Source organism: Haliotis asinina, chromosome 1 (genome assembly GCF_037392515.1).
Source record: "Haliotis asinina isolate JCU_RB_2024 chromosome 1, JCU_Hal_asi_v2, whole genome shotgun sequence".
In the NCBI taxonomy this organism is placed as follows: domain Eukaryota; kingdom Metazoa; phylum Mollusca; class Gastropoda; order Lepetellida; family Haliotidae; genus Haliotis; species Haliotis asinina.
Genome location: NC_090280.1, coordinates 82,202,510 through 82,222,022, shown reverse-complemented (window position 1 = coordinate 82,222,022; position 19,513 = coordinate 82,202,510). Strand labels below are relative to the sequence as shown.

The 19,513-nt window shown below is 38.6% G+C and overlaps 1 protein-coding gene across 1 annotated transcript; it reads right to left on the bottom strand.

The window, feature by feature from the left end:
- Positions 1-1,999: 1,999 nt before the first annotated feature.
- LOC137298064 (E3 ubiquitin-protein ligase RNF10-like) lies at positions 2,000-16,131 on the bottom strand. Its single transcript, XM_067830119.1, has 18 exons — positions 15,702-16,131; positions 15,204-15,373; positions 14,187-14,383; positions 13,288-13,378; positions 12,477-12,534; positions 12,104-12,230; positions 10,179-10,318; positions 9,825-9,937; positions 9,430-9,474; positions 9,035-9,160; positions 8,426-8,852; positions 7,804-7,937; positions 7,115-7,232; positions 6,474-6,575; positions 5,814-5,960; positions 4,984-5,078; positions 3,970-4,174; positions 2,000-3,181 (listed from the first exon to the last, which is right to left on the bottom strand). Exons 1-18 carry the CDS (start codon positions 15,796-15,798, stop codon positions 3,093-3,095), a joined length of 2,481 nt encoding a protein of 826 aa, XP_067686220.1. The 5' UTR covers positions 15,799-16,131; the 3' UTR covers positions 2,000-3,092.
- Positions 16,132-19,513: the final 3,382 nt, after the last annotated feature.

Sequence of the window (19,513 nt, the reverse complement as noted above, 5' to 3'; positions counted from 1 at the left end):
TGATCGATATAAAAGATGTCAGTCACTGGATTGTCTGGTCCAGACTCGTGTGATTCTTCAAAGGCATTTAGAAGTTGGCGTAGTAATACAGGACATTTTTTTATGGATACGAACTTCTTGAGTTTATTTTCACGACGTTTCGGAGCTTATCCCGAAAAGTTCTGTTCAGCTGAACCTGATGAAGGGGCTAGGATAAGCCGTCATAATACACAGGAGTTGCAAATTTGCTTATTGCATATGACCTTCATCGTCACTCGGTGTGGTTTTGTTACGTTTACGTTTCATTGATGAAACCTGACGGTATCCGTCACAGTGTACATAAGCACGGTGTTCCACAAACACATAGACTGAATCCGGCTAAAAAATCCCATCGCCCGACGCCTGGGACAAGTCAGTTCTCATTTCAGGCAATCAAATAATGGTATCATACTTTACGTGAGCTACTAGATAGTGTCCGCTTACGGTTTCAAACTGCAAATAAACTTTGATTCCATTTCATATCTGCTCGAATTGTAGCTTTTAAATTTCGCAGTGATAATAAATTGTGGCAAATGACTTTTTAAACACATTGTGGCAAATGACTTAATAATCGACCCCTCACTGACTCCTTCTTTCTACCAGTTTGTTCTGTCTACTCAATACACAGCTTAGTGCAGTGTATGAAGCAGCCACGGAAACGCTGATTTCTGATCTCCAGTCAAATGCTACATCCACGAAGATGATTCCTGTCATAAGAGTGAGTGAGTTTAGTTTTACGCCGCACCCAGCAATATTCCAGCTATATGGCGGCGGTCTGGAAATAATCGAGTCTGGACCAGACAATACAGTGACCAACAGCATGAGCATCGATCTGTGCAATTGGGAACCGATGACATGTGTCAACCAAGTCAGCGAACCTGACCTCCCGATCCCGTTAGTCACCTCTTACGACAAGCATAGTCGTCTTTTATGGCGTGTCATAAGAAAGGAAAGCAAACAAACGGAACATTCCATACAGCTACATTCTGTGATGGATTCAGGACGAGCCATGGGATGGACATTAGCCACATTCAAGCCCATGCTTGTCGGGTTTCAGGCTAGCTGACACGTCATCCCATCTCAACTGCGTAGATGGATGCTCACGATGTTGATCACTGGATTGTCTTGATTACTGATAGACCGACGTCATCTAGCTGGTATATTGCTAATCTCACCCACTCAAAAGCCACAAACTCGTTGAACTTCATGACAAATACAATGATTGTTACTGAGCGTGACTGCCTGAATTTCTGGGAAACAGATTACGCAAATGATCTCTGACCCTGGACTCAAAGTGATAACTGACAGAAAGGGCAAACCAGTGATCTGAACTGCCAAGATTACATAGGAAGTATTTCTCTTACTCATGCTCATCTTTGTCTTGTCGACTCGCTGCTACTTGGTGAACGGAATATACTTTGAATGGGATTTATATGCAGAGTCATAGTGAAGTTTGTAGTGATGGAGTGGACCTATACTCGAATCAGTGTAATTCATATGTACAAAATTACACTTAGTGACCAAGGATGTTGGCCAATCACACATTTGCTAAACAACCTATCTCGGGGCTGGGCCCTTGTCACTCTCTCGCAGAATTCCTGTTCTATCATCTCAGCTTGTTCTGGTAGTACAACACTAAGTTATACAGGCTGAAGACCTTTGCCAATTCAGTGAAGCCCAGAAAGTGGGTACCACCGTTACCACTGTTTGAAACGTTCATCAGACATGGTACAGCATGTCACATATTGCGTGTAACGGAAAGTCAAAGTAATGGAGGTCTCTTTTCAACGCTCCAGGGGAATCCATGAACTGTCAAACCCAGCAACGTTTGTAACTATTAAGGTTCAAGCTCGCAGGTTGGCATGCCTCCGAAGAGAATTGCAGGACCCCAAGATGACGGTCTAATTTAGACAGTTCAGACTCTAAACCCTGCAGCCATAACCCAAGATACTAATTTATTCAAGAGATCACAAAGATAAGATTTGGTTTCAAGGATTTTATTGGTATTTTGAGACCACAACTAGGTAAAGCTTTTGGTCTGATGTCAAGTGATCCATACAACTATCAAGGTTAAATTACCTTGCTCAAAAAATACACAGGGCAATTTCCATAACCGTTTGTACAGCAAAACCTCATCAAAATGGCAAAATACATAACCATCAACACCGTCTTTCACCTTTTGTGTACTTATTTTCAGATTCTTTGGTTCTCATAATGTCTATTGTATGACTGTCAACTGCAACGTTTACTGACATGCCATTTCAGAACTGCATTCATTAGTGACGATCTTGTACTATTGTTTAGAATGTCTAGTGTGTAACATATCCATATTGAGGGCATATTAGTACATGCAACTGTAACATCTCTTCCCGTAAACAAAAGAACATAAAAAACGAACAAGTCTATCAAGCATCTGCCAAGATTTTTTAGATCATATGTTAGATCCCAGTTTTGATTTCTACAGTGAAACAGAACATAATACAGTAAATAAGTCAACCATCACATATAAAAACTAAATAAATATAAGGTTCATACATAATGCTATCTTTACCAATTTACAACTCAAATTTACAAATATAGTCAGAAAATCATGGGAAAGTCAAGCAACTTTCCTTCCCTACTGCCTCTTTGACTACTGTTTCCAAAAACGGACATAACACAATAAAATGACTTTCAAGCCCATCTTCAATTCACATCACCAGGCATCAGTGTGAAACATTAGACAGCAACAGGCTTCATATGTTCTAGATACATTAAATATGCTAACTATTGCCTTACTGAATAGACAGAATGAAATGATTCTATTTTATCCAATATCTCATTTATTCATTCACTCTTTATGGTGAAATCCAACAGACAAATCAGACATATACAAATAAATTACAGTCATAATTTTTAATTCCATTTATTTACTACAGAAAATAATTTCATTTTCAACAATTCCTGGTTAGTCAGGGAGGTGTTTCTCTATGGGTAGTTATTTAATTGCACCACAGAAAGATCACAGATAGGGTAGGTAGGCGCTACTAGGTAAGGTTATGCTGTGGGTGGACAGGAGCATATAACTACAGGGACTATTTCCCCCTTGTCATGGATGTGGTGAACAGCTTTGTAAACTTGGGCTTTTTCTGCTTCTTCCTTCCTGCATTCCCAGGACGAGCTTCTGTGAAAAGTGGAAACATGATTTTATTTATATATATATATATATATATATATATATATATATATATATATATATATATATATATATATATATATATATATATATATATATATATATATATATATATATCTTTTACCATTTGAAACCACGACTATATAACATGACAACCATGGCCATGAATACAACATTTGGCTTCAGTCCACAGTGCAACCAGGTTCAATTTTACTTCCCTTTCAGCAGTAATTCAGACAAGCCGTGGTCGTTCAGTAAGAGATGCATGGTCATGGTGTGCATGACATTTGTCAAATCCACAAGGATGTGTATGGACTGAGAAGATTGGTTTGTTGTTTAATGCCACTTTCAGCAATATTCCAGCAATAATCTTGCCTCGACCAGACAAAAGAGTGATCGGCAGCCTACGCATCGATCTACACAACTGGGGCACAATGACATATCAACAGGCCTGATTCCTTTAGTCGCCCTTTATGATAAGTATGGTTAGCATAATAAAAGACAGACTCCACACAGCAAATTACAGTGTGTTACACAATTGTTCCACTTTTGTCTGAAAACATAACAAGATGAATATTCTAGGAACTGATTTATGCACTGATCTTACAAAAGTTTTATACTCTCCACATGGTTGAGAACAAACAGAATTCACAAACAGCTTTGAACATTAGTACATACATACTGTATTTTTGCTATCGCCTGACCGCACTCATCTACTGACAGCCTATTGACATTTTATCCATCACAAGACCATGCAGACTACTAAATCCACCAACCTTTAGACTTGTCTATAGTGTCCAGAGCAGCTTGTATGGCACATGAGAAGGAGTCCTGGTACATGGGTACTGGGACTCGGTCTTCGCTATCACTGTCATCTGTGTCAGCAGATCGGGGGACTACTGGCCCTGTCTGTGCTGGTGGCTGTGTTTCCACAGGGCGTGGCCACACAGGCTTGGCCTTAGCTTTACCAGCTTTCAACATCTGAAATTACATCATCATATGGAAATCTTTCTTTCCAAATGAAGATTCATTCACATACTTCAAACACACGTAATGCCCGGGGATTTTTCAATCATTATCCTTTTCCTTTTGCATTGTCTTCAGGCTTCTTCAATTCAGACAGGTACAACTTATACCAATATTACCATCCTTGATATACCATATGATTATGTGCCATCTCCATTCTTTTGTTTTAAATATCCTGGAACCATGCTACCACAGAATTTTTCTCATATGAAGAGTATTTTTTCCCATAATAATACCGGACGCTGAAATATACAAGTGTTTGCCACTAACATGGTAATGTCCCTTGCTGTTAAAGAAGAATGAAATATAACGTATTTAATACTTTACATCTTTTGATCACAAAGAAGATTACCTTTGTGTGTAGTCCATTGTTTCAGGGACATAATAGGTGTGAATGTATAAATGCAGATACACATGTACTAGTGCTGGGATGGGGCCTAATTTTCTCGGCAGGTACCCCACCCCCTACTAGCTTACCCTACCCTGATACCCATTGAGGTACTTCCTGATATCAAACTTCTAAGGAATGGCGATTCATTTTTCAGCTCAAAGTGTGCAACGTATTATGAGATATCGTGTTTACATAAGTTAGAGAAGTGTTAAAACTGTCATGACAAATTGATTGACTTGTGTCCACGTAATCCCCCAATGTAGACTTTCACCAAATTTGAAGGCATTAGGTACAACAGTTCATGCAATATCTTGTTGACAAGAGTTTGAAAATAGGTTTGAAAATGTTGGAGTATCACAGTACAAGGATTTACCTGAGCAAATGACATGGATGTCTGCTCGCCGTCACTGACATCTTCAACACCTGGACTCGCTCCTGGCACAAACTCTACTGCACCCGCATTTAAACCTGCAACACAGAACACAGGTGTAGTTGAGTGATTGAGTGAGTTAATATTCAATAAGCAATATTTAAGCCATATCGTGATGAGAACGTTTATTATAAAAACCTGTCAATCTATAAAACTAGCTTGGAAAGTTATAACCAATATCACTATTTGGACAATACAATGTAAAAAACAGGCTATAGATCGCCAACAACAAACAGAAGGCAGATCAACATACTAGGGGCCATGGGGTACATCCCCACAGTACCTTCACTACCTGCATGGACCCTTGATACATTTACACCATCCCTTCAGCTGCTGGCAATTGTGAGAGATATTAGCCATAATTAAAATCGCAAGAATACTATGTTTACAAAACCTATTAAGTTTAAACTGACTTTGAAAATTTTGGTACTTGCATACTTTCTCAGAAGGACTACATGTGTAGTGTTACAAGCCTTTGCTTTTCTATACATTTTACACACTGTACAAATGAGGGGAAATCCAACAAAGCTCTTCGGCAAAAACGTACGAAACATTTTAACTACCTGGCTACCCATCACCCATTAACTGCCAAGTGGTGAAGGCGTGAAGATTTGGATTCTCCAGAACATTTTATTATGTATTAGTAGAATGGATTTGACTTGTACTCCAGCGAGGGAATTTAACCCAGGTCTTTGACACGCATAGTTATCCCATCCCATCACTATGCTATACCATCACTGCAGTGCCAAGAGGAGATGAAGCAAGCTGTTTACCTGATGGTGATACAGGAGGTGAACTTGCAAGGCTTGAGACAGAGGGTGACTCAGACCTGATTTCAGGTGACACTGACATATGGGCATGTCCATCACCTGCAGCTGGGAACTGGGCAATGCTGCTTAATGATAGCTTCATGCCAGGAACTGTAAGTAATAAACCTTGATTAATTCCACTGAAAACAGGAACACAATTTCAAATATCAGTGTAATGATTGCATCCGTAAACCAACAGATTTCAAAACATTTAATCAAATGCAACTGTAACAAAACAATAACTTAAGTCTCAGTAAGTAGTATATCACTGATGTACCCCTCAACACACTCATCCCATTAACCATTGCATCTAAACAAGATAACTCCAGAAGAGTTATCAGGAGAGGACTTGTTGAAAGTTCATTGGACATGTTTTTTCATAAGTGCCACCGAGCAGTATTCCAGCTATTCAAAGCAGCAGAAAGTACTCAAGTCCGGACCAGTTGATCATAGATACATTTTGTGACCAAAGTTCAAAGTATAATGACATGCAATAAACCAAACCAATGAGCTCAAAAACCGTATCAATTCTAATCCAGAAGTCATAAATATTTTTGAGGCCTAAATATATTTTGAGTACAAATACTCCCTGATGAAATTTGGAAAATGTATAGTAATTCTTACATTTTCCCATCTTTTCATTCTCTTCCATCTCAATCTTCCTTGACCTCCTCTTGTCATCACGCATCTTTTTTTGACGCATACGTCTACGCTTCTCAATGTCACCTAAAATATAGACAAAAAGAAAAAGTCCTTAGATGAAACAAATAAAAACAATGTTAATTCATTATGACCTGTAACCCGTGAAGGTCCCGGGGTAGAATAGGCCTTCAGCAACCCATCCTTGCCATAAAAGGCGACTCAGCTTGTCGTAAGAGGCTACTAACAGAATCGGGTGGTCAGGCTCGCTGACTTGGTTGACACATGTCATCAGTTCCCAATTGCGCAGATCGATGCTCATGTTGTTGATCACTGGATTGTCTGGTCCAGACTCGATTATTTACAGACCGCTGCCATATAGCTGGAATATTGCTGAGTGCGGCGTAAAACTAAACTCACTCACTCACATTATGACCTGTAAATTACAGACCTGTAAAGAAAGTGCCATAAAATCACCCATCTGAGAGCATTCTAATGCTCTATCTTCTTCCAAACAAACTCGTACACAAAAGAGCACGACAGAATTAAACAGTAAACAGTAAATTGTCTGCAGATTCCTCCAACAAGAAGTATAAGAAAAAGAAGGGCCTGTGATGGTAACCTACCAGCAAAGTGCCGCAATGTGTCTTTAGACAGTAAGGGTGGTTTTAGAGCAAGTTCTGCCACCTGGAATTCACAAGTCAGCGGCAGGTGGTTCAGATACCGAAGTCGCTTCCGTAGTTCCTGAATCAAAGAATGTCAAATACAATAGGATGGTCTGCAGAAATGACCTTCCTTCGAAGAGTCAGTATGGTTTAGCGGCACTTTTAGCAATCATCCAGCAATATCGCAAAGTTTTGACCCCAGAAATAGGCTTCACACGGGGACTCAAACCCGGGCCTTCTGTGTGACAAGCAAAGGCTTTAACCATTGGGCTACCAAACGTTCCCTTTCTTTCAAAGAGCTTAAACTGTCCACAACGAAACTCTCAATGCAGACCTGAATGTTTTTGCACTTTGACTGTTACAGTAATGACTGATGTCGCCAGCCCTGGAAGCTGGGTGAATACTTTTCTATGACACAATCAGCAACATGACCATAGAATCATAATATCTTACGAAGGTAATCTATAGGCAATAGCATTAGCAACAATTTTCAAACAAACTATCACACACATAGAACCTTATGGGTCTTTTTCAATCAACACTTCTGACAAGCACTGAGTACAACAGCCCATCTTACATTGGATTGACAAAAGAAAATGAGAGAATTATGTTTACTGCAGCTTTTATTTATATTTATACAAATGATATACCTCAGTCATAAAGATGATCTCTGTGTCAACGATGTTAGCGGTGATGATGTCAGGGCAGTCCTCAAGCTTGCCGTATTCCTTCACTAGACACCGAGCATTCAGGGCATGGAGATAGATGTGCTGACCGTCACTCGCTACAGACAAGTGAGAAGCAGACGTGATAATGAAACAAAGTCTTGTGAAAGAAATTGCAAAGAAGTTGTATGCTGCATTTAGCAATATTCAAGCAACATCACGGTGGGGATACCAGGAATGGATTTCACATGTGGAGAATCCAACATGGGTTGTTGGCATAGCGAGCGAATGCTTAACCACATGCCTACCTCACCACCCATAAGAATTTAATACATATGTCCACAGAGCAAGGTGTTTCAGTTATACATGCCACAGACAGACAGGTTACAACCCATCAGCATATACATGGCTATCTGGACAGTGTCATGAAGTTTCTCTTTCATGCTACATGTTTGAGTGTACCAAATTCAGTATGAAAGTCAAGGGGTCACTACTCTCATGGTTAAAGTCAAGAGAGTCTACAGAAACAAATACCCACAAGGACATCAACATTGTGTCAGTTGTACAAATTCACAAATTCAAAAATTACAATTCCAAAACAGTATACCTTGATAATAGTAGAATGCACTTTTTGTCTGGTTGCCTCTTTGGCCAGTGTTCACATGTTCACTCTCCGTGGGTAGTTCCAGGTGTTCTGCCGCCTCCTCCACAGGCATAGCAGTCTCCTGTTGCTCCTGAATCTCCAGCACACCGGGATCCTCAGGTGATCCAACAGAGCTTTCAGACAGGGAGGATCGCCCCCGAGCTCCATCAGCAGTCGTGTCCAACTCCGACAGACTAGTGTCCATATCCGAGTGGGGTGTGGCTTCCGAGAGGGACAAGGTAGGGGATTCAGGGTGGACTGCAGAATCAGGGGTTGGTGAGTTTGGAAGACTCTCATCTCTAGGTGCTTCTGCAGACTCAGCAGTCACATTTTTACTATCCTCATCTGAATATTCTCTATCACAAAAGGCAGATGCATAATGTTTGATTGGCTGCAATAGAAAATATTTTTAATGAGTGGCTGTGTCCTTAAAGCATGATTATCGACCAATGTATTTCAGTATTTCATAAAATCTCTAAAAAAAAGAAAGAAGAATATCACATAAAGTCAACAATTTTTTTCAACATTAGTCTTCTTCCTGTAATGCTGCCATATATTGGTGAACATACTTACTGAATTATCACTGTTTGCCAGCACAGGCTTCGGAGATTTCACTTTGTCAACTTCTTCTTTGTGGGTGCGTCTTGCTCTACGGTGCCTCTTGTTTGATGTACTCACATGTAGGCTTTCCTCCCTCTCCTACCAAGCATACATATAAACAATAAGCCATTTTACAGCAGTTTTATCTACACGTATATACCACTTATGCAGAATTCAGCCCCATGGATCACCATTTAAAGTAGGTAATTTAGAGGAGATTTAGCAATCATACAATGTCCAAGAGAAAATATTATGTAAAACTGAACTCAAAGGCAGAGGAAATTACTTCTCGGAGTTACTTTCTTTTAACATACATAACTATTCATACAGTTTCCACAGAGTTGAGTGAGAGAACACACTATCTTTACCTTCAGGTGGACCAATGCTGACTCAATGAAGCACACTTCTGAACTCTGCAAGTAACAAAGCAAATGCACATATGACAGAAATTCCACTTTTGCAACACCTGCTCTACAACAACAGATGCAATACCACTTAATGCAATAAGAAACATCTTCATTCAGAACTTTACACACAGTATCAAAATTTGTACATTCGTTTACAGTTGAATCATTAGTAGTCTATCACTAAAACATCATTCCATCACCACATCTGAAAATTGGTTACAATACCAGACATACCAGTGTGTAATATAATGAGCACTGTGCAATGACAAACACTCGTCCAGCTTACTCTGCACCAATCCCACCCCCATGTTTGTAAACTCATACAAAGAACTAGGAACCAGCATGGTGTTCATTACCTCAGCATTCAGCATATGTTTGTTCAGTTCTGCCTTCTCTGGTTCAATAATAGTTTCCTGAATTTGACTGGGGGATGCCACCAGCAGCTTGACATGCTCTGTGTTCACGGTATCTACAACACCATGCATATAATCTCACTGGCAAATGACATTTGTGACTACAGGACTAAGTCATACTTACACTGAGAACAACAATAGTTTCAAAGGGTCAAATAAATACTGCATCAAAAGGCAATTACAAGCTCAGGTCATGTTGGCTGTACTCAAACCAGTAAGATGGTAATGATAGGCGATGATTGGTCTTTTTTCAAATTTCCCAACATATCCTTTTCAATAACAATACAACTTAATCACCTGTGATTCTGTGTGGCTTCCCCTCTCGATTCTCCCATTGAGACTTGGGAACAGAGTAGGTGCTACCGCGTTCTCTCTTCATCAGGCGCAAAGTGATTGTCTCCCCTGGTTTATAAGCATGGACAACCCGTATCTGTACACTGCAAATATTAGCAAATCGTTTCACTGACAACAATTGGACCAGTCTTGAGCAAAGCATAAAAAAATGTGACAAAATTTTTGTCCTGGGACACGGATGCCCCCTGCTGCTGAGTGTGCTCTGGTGATGAATTTCTACTTAACAAGTTCAATGGAAATCTATGTACCTACGAGATGCACACCTTTTGATTCCCAATGAAACACATGTATAAGCTCAATCAATTCTGTTGAGCAGTTTTTGTGGAGAAGTGGATAGACTTAATATCCTATTTCACTATCATCAGAGAAAAATTCCACAACACTTATCTACGTTCAAATGTCTCTTAACACACAAAAAAAATAAAATACAATAACAAGATGAGATACACACCTTAAGCGCCAAAATAAAACACACATAGAAGCTCTATCAATTCTGCTGAGCAGCTTTTGTGGAGAAGTGGGTTGACTTCATCCCCTATAACACTATATTCAGTGAGTTTCAACAAAATTTTTGCAAATTCAAACAACTGTTGGGAATTAGTTGAATTTTCATCATTGATCATAGGATTATCAAAACGACTAATGATCAATCATAAGTTAATGTTTCACTTCCAGGCAAATATGTTTGCAAAAGAGGAAGTGATATGATACAAGACTATCACAAGTCTTGGCATTAGCTGTTACCAGTCACATGCAGTCATGTAAACCAATCAAGGATCTCCTTTTTATGTGCTTATATGCTTGCCTTTATTAAAAATATTGAGTTACATGACCCGAAATAGATAAACATGTCTGTGAAGCAGGTACACATAATCGATCACAGATACAGGGATGAGAATGGAAATTTTCATTTACAGCTGAAAACTAGTCGGGGGTCCTGGGATTTTGGCATTTTACACACTAAATATGGCTTCTAAAATCAATATTAACACTGTATATATATTTAGACGTTTCAGAAAAATGACCCTGGGGATGTAAAAAAACGCGGATTTCCGCGGATCCGCGGAAATTTCTCATCCCTGCAGATATTATGATTGATCCCGTGATTACTATTTACTACCAACTGATCGACAAAATCGATTAATCGGAACACCACTAATTCAAACTATACTAAAATTGGAAATATAAATAAAATACAAATCAAACTATGAGATGCACACCTTTAGAGTTCCTATAAAGCACCAGTATAATCTAAATGATTTCCATGGAGTAGATTTTGTGGAGAAGCGGATAACGTACACCTCCCCTATATCACTGTATGCAGAGAGAAATTCACCAAAATTCATGCAAGTTCAAATGGCACTAAAATTGGAAAAATAAATAAAATACAAAATCAACCTATAAGATGCACACCTTTAGACTTCCTATAAAGCACAAGTATAATCTAAATGATTTCCATTAAGTAGCTTGAAAATAAGGTCATGGTTACTGAAACTGACTGGTGTCTGCATAATCCTTCAATGTAAGCTATCACCAAATTTGAAGTTATTGGGTAAAGCAGTTCCTGAGATATCGTGTTAACAAGAATAAGGACGTACAGATGCCACTGAATACATAGTTGTGGTGGGGGATAAAAACAAGCCACAAAACACTGACTAACAACTTCAAAATTGTTGGAGCAAGAAGGCAGGTAGTTGTCATGCTTGTCTTAGCAAAAACATATTAAACATAAACCTATTTTTAATGGCCGTACACCAAAAATGCGTCACATGTATTCAGATAGGTTCTTGAGAATAATGAGATGTTATCCTGAAAACATCAACATCATAAACTATCCTGCTAATGTTACTTCACTGGTTAGTACATACCTCTTTAAATCCTTCTTGTGAACGTACTCATAGCAAATAGGACACTTTCTCCATTTCTTCTCCCCCAGATCCAAATAGTGCAGGATACAAGCCCAGCAGTACACGTGCCCACAGCGGGTTATCTTGCCTAAAGCAAATTAACAGGAGATCTTCACAGACTTCCATCAATTACAATATGAGCCAGTTTAGTTTTACGCTGCACTCAGCAATATTTCAGCTATATGGAAGCAGTCTGTAAGTAATTGAGTCTGGACCTGACAATCCAGTGACCACCGGATCTTGCTAGTAGTCTCTTACAAGCATAGTAGCCATTTACAGGAAGAATGGGTTGCTGAAGGCCTATTCTACAAGACAAGACAAATATGTATCATACCGGCCTGCGGTTCCTGTAGACAGATTGGACAGGATGGTGGCTCCTGGCTCATCGTTCTCTGTTACAGAAACAATCATTTCAATCTAACAGACATTCAAATACCATGGATTATCCTAAACACATTTATCACTGATGGAATGACACTGCCAGGCTAATATACAGTTCTATGTCCCCTGTAAAAAGCAATCGCCATGCCCTGCCCTATGCAAATGTGGCCCTAATATGTTTCTGATAAATGGTGAATCATCAGTAGTGCTCTGAATTTACTTATTAGCAAGTCACATCAATCAGCTGCAGACTATTTTAATGTTGACATTTTCTCCACATAATATAAAACTACATCCACTAGTAACTACAAAATTAATGCAAAATTATAGGAAAACTAAATAACAAGTAAATACAGCAAACATACTTTTTCTCGCTAGGTGCTAATTTTGCGGAAATGACAGTTTAGACAGCAACATGCTGTGAATTCTTCACGCAAGCAGTAACCAGGAAATCAGTATCTGTGCGATATGTACAGTAATATGTTTATTCATGGAAGTATAAGTACTTAGGAAGTGAGACATATTTGCCTAAGTCTACTATGTCAGCCAATGATTCTTTATGCTACTATCTGTCATCTTAAGATTCCCCTAGATTTCTGTCTGCAAACTTGACATGTTTATGGTAACAGCATGGATAGAGTAAATGAATGAAAGGTTTATTTGCTGTGGATATATTTTTGCATTGAAATATTTTGCATGAAAGCGTGAAAACAAAACCTGCACAATATATAATGCATTTACAGTAAATGCCAAGAAGTCCTCACCACTTGCTCCACCAGGTCCCAGTCAACAAGGGTGTCTGCATCGATGGAGTGAGCTGTGTAATCACCACTATCTCCCACAACAAACTGACAGCTGAAAGATGAACCTCGCCCTGTACAATACTACTAAGCCACAGATGTGGGACAAGAAATAATTACAGCTTCACTAGATCCAGGTCAGGTCTGGAGCAGTGGTTAAGATGCATCCTGTCATATTGTGCATTCATATAAACATGTTTTTCACTTTACATTCATGAACATGATAACTATAACAAAACAGAATGCTCCAGTGAAAGTAATAACAATCCTTCAAAATATACATTATTATTGTTATTAACTAGAGTTGTGACGATACGCCCATGCCATAATACGATACGTATTATGATACTGGTAGTCCGATACATACGATACCACGATATTTTGTCCTTGTATACAGAAAAATAAAAGTACTGGAAATAATGTGCTGTTATATTATTTCAGGAAAAGTATTCTTCTCCCAAGAAAAATAAATCACGTCATCATGAAAGACATTTTATTAAAAATGTTTAGCATGTGTCAGTAAAGTAGCGTTTTCCAAAAAAAATGGAACAGCAGGGATCAACATTGGCACAACTGGCTTTTTTGCACAGATAACAAAATAAATTTGTGAAAATTATCTCAGTCAGAGCATGTCCATGGCAATATTTTCCATGAAAATCTAAATAGAAGGGGAGACGGTGTTTTCGTACACTGCTAAGTATGTAAGTATGGTGTTGAATCGATACACGACAATTGTATCGATGTATCGTATCGTATCGTGCAGCTCTTGAATCGCGATAACTTGCATATCGATTAATCATCACAAATCTATTACAAACCAAGTTACAGTAAATATACAGAACTCATGTCTGGTCCGGACTTACTTTGCCTGAAGAAATCTTTCTTTATTGTAAACTCTTCCTCCTCTTCGTGGTCTTCTCACTCCTCTGTAAGTACTGGAACTTCCAAAGTGAGTTTCTTGACCCGCAAACGTAAACTTGAACAGGTGATTCAAACTGGCTTTCTTGGAGCCACCAGAGAACATTAAGGACTCATACTCTGAGTCCACAGGTTCTGCTACCTGAACAGAGGGCAATGAAGTTTATTTACAAGACTGAATGACCGGGTAAATTATATTCTTTCTTCTTACCTATTTACCAATGCAGAATGATGCTAAGCAAGCTAAGTGTCGGTACTGTTTGATGTCAAAAGTTATCTGAATCCATGTACAATGACGTAGAATGGCAGCAAATATTTTGAATAAAAGACATATGCACTGAGAATATTTTGAGGAGAACCTATTGAACAGACTACAATCAGTTACATTATATGTATATTGTGATGAGTGAAGTCTATCGGCGCCATTCAGAATAAAATCTTCAGCATATTTAGAAAATAAACCATCAATAATACACCCCACAAAAAACATCTTCATGCACATTACACGATAGAAAACATACCTGCATATAATTTTGCATCTTGTCATGCTATTTAAAGGTTTGTCGAAGATCAGAATGAACATGTCAAAATTATGAACGGATACAGTACACTGAATTAATAAGTATAGAGAACTGATTTGATTTGGTGGGCCTAGCCTTAGAATCTGTCCTTGCACTCGCCATGATTGCTGGTAATTGTGCAATATATGAAGCACAGAGTTAGCTCCCTTGAGCATGTTGCACTATATATATATATCTCTTACTTGACATGCAAAAGACATGAATATAGGGTTTACAAACAGCTAACATACATGGTGTTTGTATATAACAGGCTTTGTGTCTACTCACTTTGACAGTCCCTTTTGACTGTTTTGGACTTATAAGTAAACATTGTAAATTTGGAGCTGGTTATTATGTGTGCATTTTATCATGAAAACCTATCAATTTCTTTACTATAATTACCTCTTCTCTTTGACGGTCATTGTAATTTCCTCTAGATCGTGGTCGCTTGTCCCCAGTAGACTTGGACTTTTGAGGGGTAGGGCGACGAGCATGGTCTGGTGTACTTCCACGACCCCCTCCTGATTCTCTTTTCTTCCCATATTTAGAAAACCTATTAGGACTGTTATTATCTGAAAACCACGCAGAAGTATAAGCAGAACTATTAAAGTTGACCCACAGAGTGAACATACAGCTGATAAACAAGCTGACTTACATTCAAAGTAACCATTACACCAGATGTCAAAAATCAATTGAATGGAACATGGAAGCCAGCACAAGCTCAATACTTTAAACAACAGCTGGCCAACATTATGTGTCATTTGGTTTGTCTGCTTTCTTTGTAAGTCGGGTATTATGAGTTAGGTCCGGACATACTTATAACAAATAACAGTTGTACTAAATGTTTTGGTCATGTGACATCGGCTGTCAGGAGTCTCGAGAAGTGACGTCACAACTCACCATTTTTCTTACTGTCGGACGTTGTGCCGTTTTTCGGCGGAACAGATGATTGACGAGATGATTTTTTGTCCATATTTACTATCCCTTCTTCGTACATCAACAGCAGTACACAGATGAGAAGTAGAACCTCCCGTTCTCTTCTGCTTAGCAGAGATAACGAATGCTGAACGACCTTGGGCAACCATTTTCATAACTCCATGTTGAACACTCTTAAACAAGTAAAAAAATCCAAATATCTCGTAAACAGACTAATAACAGTTATGCAGTCTATTAGAAAAGTCTCTCAAAAACAAAATGCGGGGGTACAATACGTTCCCCCAGCGCTCAAAAACGCTCTTACGGAGCCTTAGATGGGCGACTATCACGCCCTAACACTTCTTGATGGAGACAGGCCTCCAATGCCCGGATGTTGTTGAACGAAACGAAAACTGGGATCGGAAATTATGAGGATGGCAATCATATTTAATACACGACCGTGCGTGAAGCAGATGTGTATGATTATTTAAATTGTTTATCACTAGTTGAAGAAAGGCAGTCATTCAACCTGTGTACATGTTGTAAATACATTGCAAGATGAGAGAATATTGACATCTTGTCACACCTTTAAGTTTTTAACAGTGTTCCATCTTTTATGTACGTGAACATTTGATGATATGGCCGCTGATGTTTTAAATCAACAACGCTGAGACACTCTGAGATGTTCAGTTTGACCCATTTGACTTTCCTTTTGCCATTTTAACTTTTTTTTAAAAGTTTTGGCCCTGGCTCTTTGGACCTGTTCCCCTCCTGGTAATGGTATACAGTTAAAATGGGAGTAATGAGTGAGTTAACATTAACGTCACGTGATGGGGATAATGAATATGCAAAGTAGCAAGATTATAATACAAAATAATAATGTTACGTCACGCAAGAGTTGTGAACACAAGACTATATTTACTATGCCCGCACGAAACACATTGATGAGATACAAAAGCATTGTGTGAAATCATTATACAAAAGGCACCGCATGACCAAATAAAATAAGGAATTGAATGTGATCAAATAAAATAAGAAATGGAATGACGCTCTCGAGACAATGATAGATAATCAGACAATGACAATGGCCTCCTGGTCTGGTGCCCTGTTCTTGGGGAAAGGACATCAAATCATTCATTTCATCAAATGCCCATTAATAAAACCTTGATTATTTTAGGAACGGAATGATCAGTACATGTCTTTTCCATGTTGTATATCGATACATGTAAACCTGTCTTCACACAACACATTAAAGTTTGACAAAACACGTTGTCAAACTCGAGTTTGAAAGTGAGAACATTCCACTAACTCGCCACCAACATCACTTTCAGAGTTGTCAAACTGTTGTCGAGAAATAGGATCGGTCTCTGTTCTCACCAACTTTTGCATCAAACCTTCCATGTTGTCAAACTCGAGTTTGACATGTGAAGCGTTGTCAAACTCGTATTTTTCAGAAACGATCAATTGTAATCACCGAAATTGTCACGTGACCGCATCGCCAGAAACATGGCGCTCAAATGCCACGCAACTTTGACATGTGTTTGACCAGAGAGCCTATGTAGAGGGGGAGAAGAAACTCCTTGAAAAGCCGCTGAACGTATATCTCGGGTCGTTACGTAACCAATGTAGCCAATATGGTGGCAGCGTAGTATTTAAGATTGAGCCCGGTTTATTTTCAACAGCTGATTAAGTTCGCTGAGTGTTGTAACAACTCAAATCCTACATGTAGAAGATAGATTAACTATTTTGTCACTTCAGTTTAAGTCAAATAATTGGTATTAGTGTCCGTATTAGGACAGTAGATTTGTAGTAAAGTTTCAAGTCGGTAAGTTACAGCTCACTGGCCTCTATTCTCGATTCACCGCAAAGGTAGACTAAATTATGTCGATAAAAACTTCTTTCACACATTCGTTTAATTTTTAAAAAGAGAACATACCTTTAGTTGAAAGGTATTTGCAAGTAATAGTGACAGTTTTATGACTTTAAACATTGTTAGGGTGTAACTGAGGTGTGTGAAAAATATGACATTTCGCCATTGAAATGCTATACGCCGTGTTTTGGGTATTCCTAGTTACTTCCTCAAAACATCTTTCACATACACCTTTAATTCATAAGAGGTGAATATACTATCAGATGAAATGTGTTTGCAATTAATAGTGATAGTTCCATAATCTAAAACCAAATGTTATGGTATATTTGAGATGTGTGAAAAATATGACATATTGCCGATCTGATCTGATTCGCCATTGATGCTTGAGGGTTATAGCTCCATAACTTCTTTCTTTCTTGTTGATCTTATTATTTGACAAAACTGGAAGGGTGTTTTAGAACGCTTTGTGGGAGTTTTACACTTTATATTTTAGGGCAGTGTGACAGTGTCTGTTAACATTTTGTTAATGTCCATTCCATTCCCCACATGCAATATCTGAATTAATTATTAATGTAAACAAAAATGTTTCAAAGTAGATTTTTTTTAAAGGACAGCTGATGTTAACACGTGTTCTCGCGATACGTTTGCGTTCTTTAACATGTTCTGAGAGGGAAGGCCGCGGTGTATTATTTATGCTTTCATTCATGCATTCACATACGTACTTCTTTCTTTTATTCTTTTTCTTTACTTCATTCATTCATTCACATAATTCTTACTGTAATTCATTCATTCATTCATTCTTAAAATTCCGACTGACACAATACACTGGCTGAAGTTAAACCAGGGATAATCTACAACGTATATACTCTATATAGTCTCCCTGGTTAAACACAACTGAAGTTGCACTAGGAAGGAGCCAAGTCACCGTGTGCGTTGGAGCGTGACGAGGCACACGTTAATTAGTACAAATGGTAAAGACAGCAAATGACCTATCCCTGTTGTAGTGTATCCCTGGTTTGACGTGTGAAAGGGCGAGTTTGACAACTTTTTAAATTTCATCTTTTGTCAAACTCTAGTTTGCCGTTTCAAACGCCGCTTAAGGGCCAAGTCGGTCATGTGCAATAAAAAACGATAGAATGAACACTCGAGACATACGAGGAGAGGTCTAAAAGTAGCACTTGAGCCTCACCGCAACAATGATAAAAATGCAGCTGTTTTATGATGTATTTTTCTACACAATATCTGTCAACCGGATTTATCTAAAACGGCACCACAGCAGAACGGCACCATATTGGTGAAAACGGCTACTGATTTACGGGTTGTAACGGCACAATATATAAAACATTGTTATGTTGACTTTATTGTTTTAATATTTTATTTACGTGATTTATTGCATTTGATTTTTTAAAAAATCAAGTTATCAAGCATTCTTTTGGATCATTTGGTGGTTCTGAAAAGGACCGTTGAGAGTGAGTGTTGGTTAAGAAACGCCGAATCTGTAGTGGTGATTTTAATGAAGGATGGGTCCATGAATAGCTGCATGGAGGTTCCGTTATGTGCAAATGGTGCCGTTTTGCGTAAGTGACGTTTTAGTCCGAATCCCTATTAGACTAACAGCTAGTCTCTGAAATGAACATATTTTACTGAAAAAACGTTCATAGTGAAAAAAAATAATATAATGAAATGGAGCCCTGAGACTTTCTTCATTTTCAGAAGCTATGGAAATCTAGACTTGCCACATTTTCTAGACTTGCGTGGGCTTTCTTGGGTATATATACCCCAGGGTCTGTACGATAGACTAAATCCCTATCAACCTCTAGCTATGTACCAACCTCGCGATCCCCGTTTCGGTAGACTTTTTGTCTTGGTACCCCGCAACACCTGCAATAAATGCATCACAAACTTCAGGAAATAAAATATGCAAGAC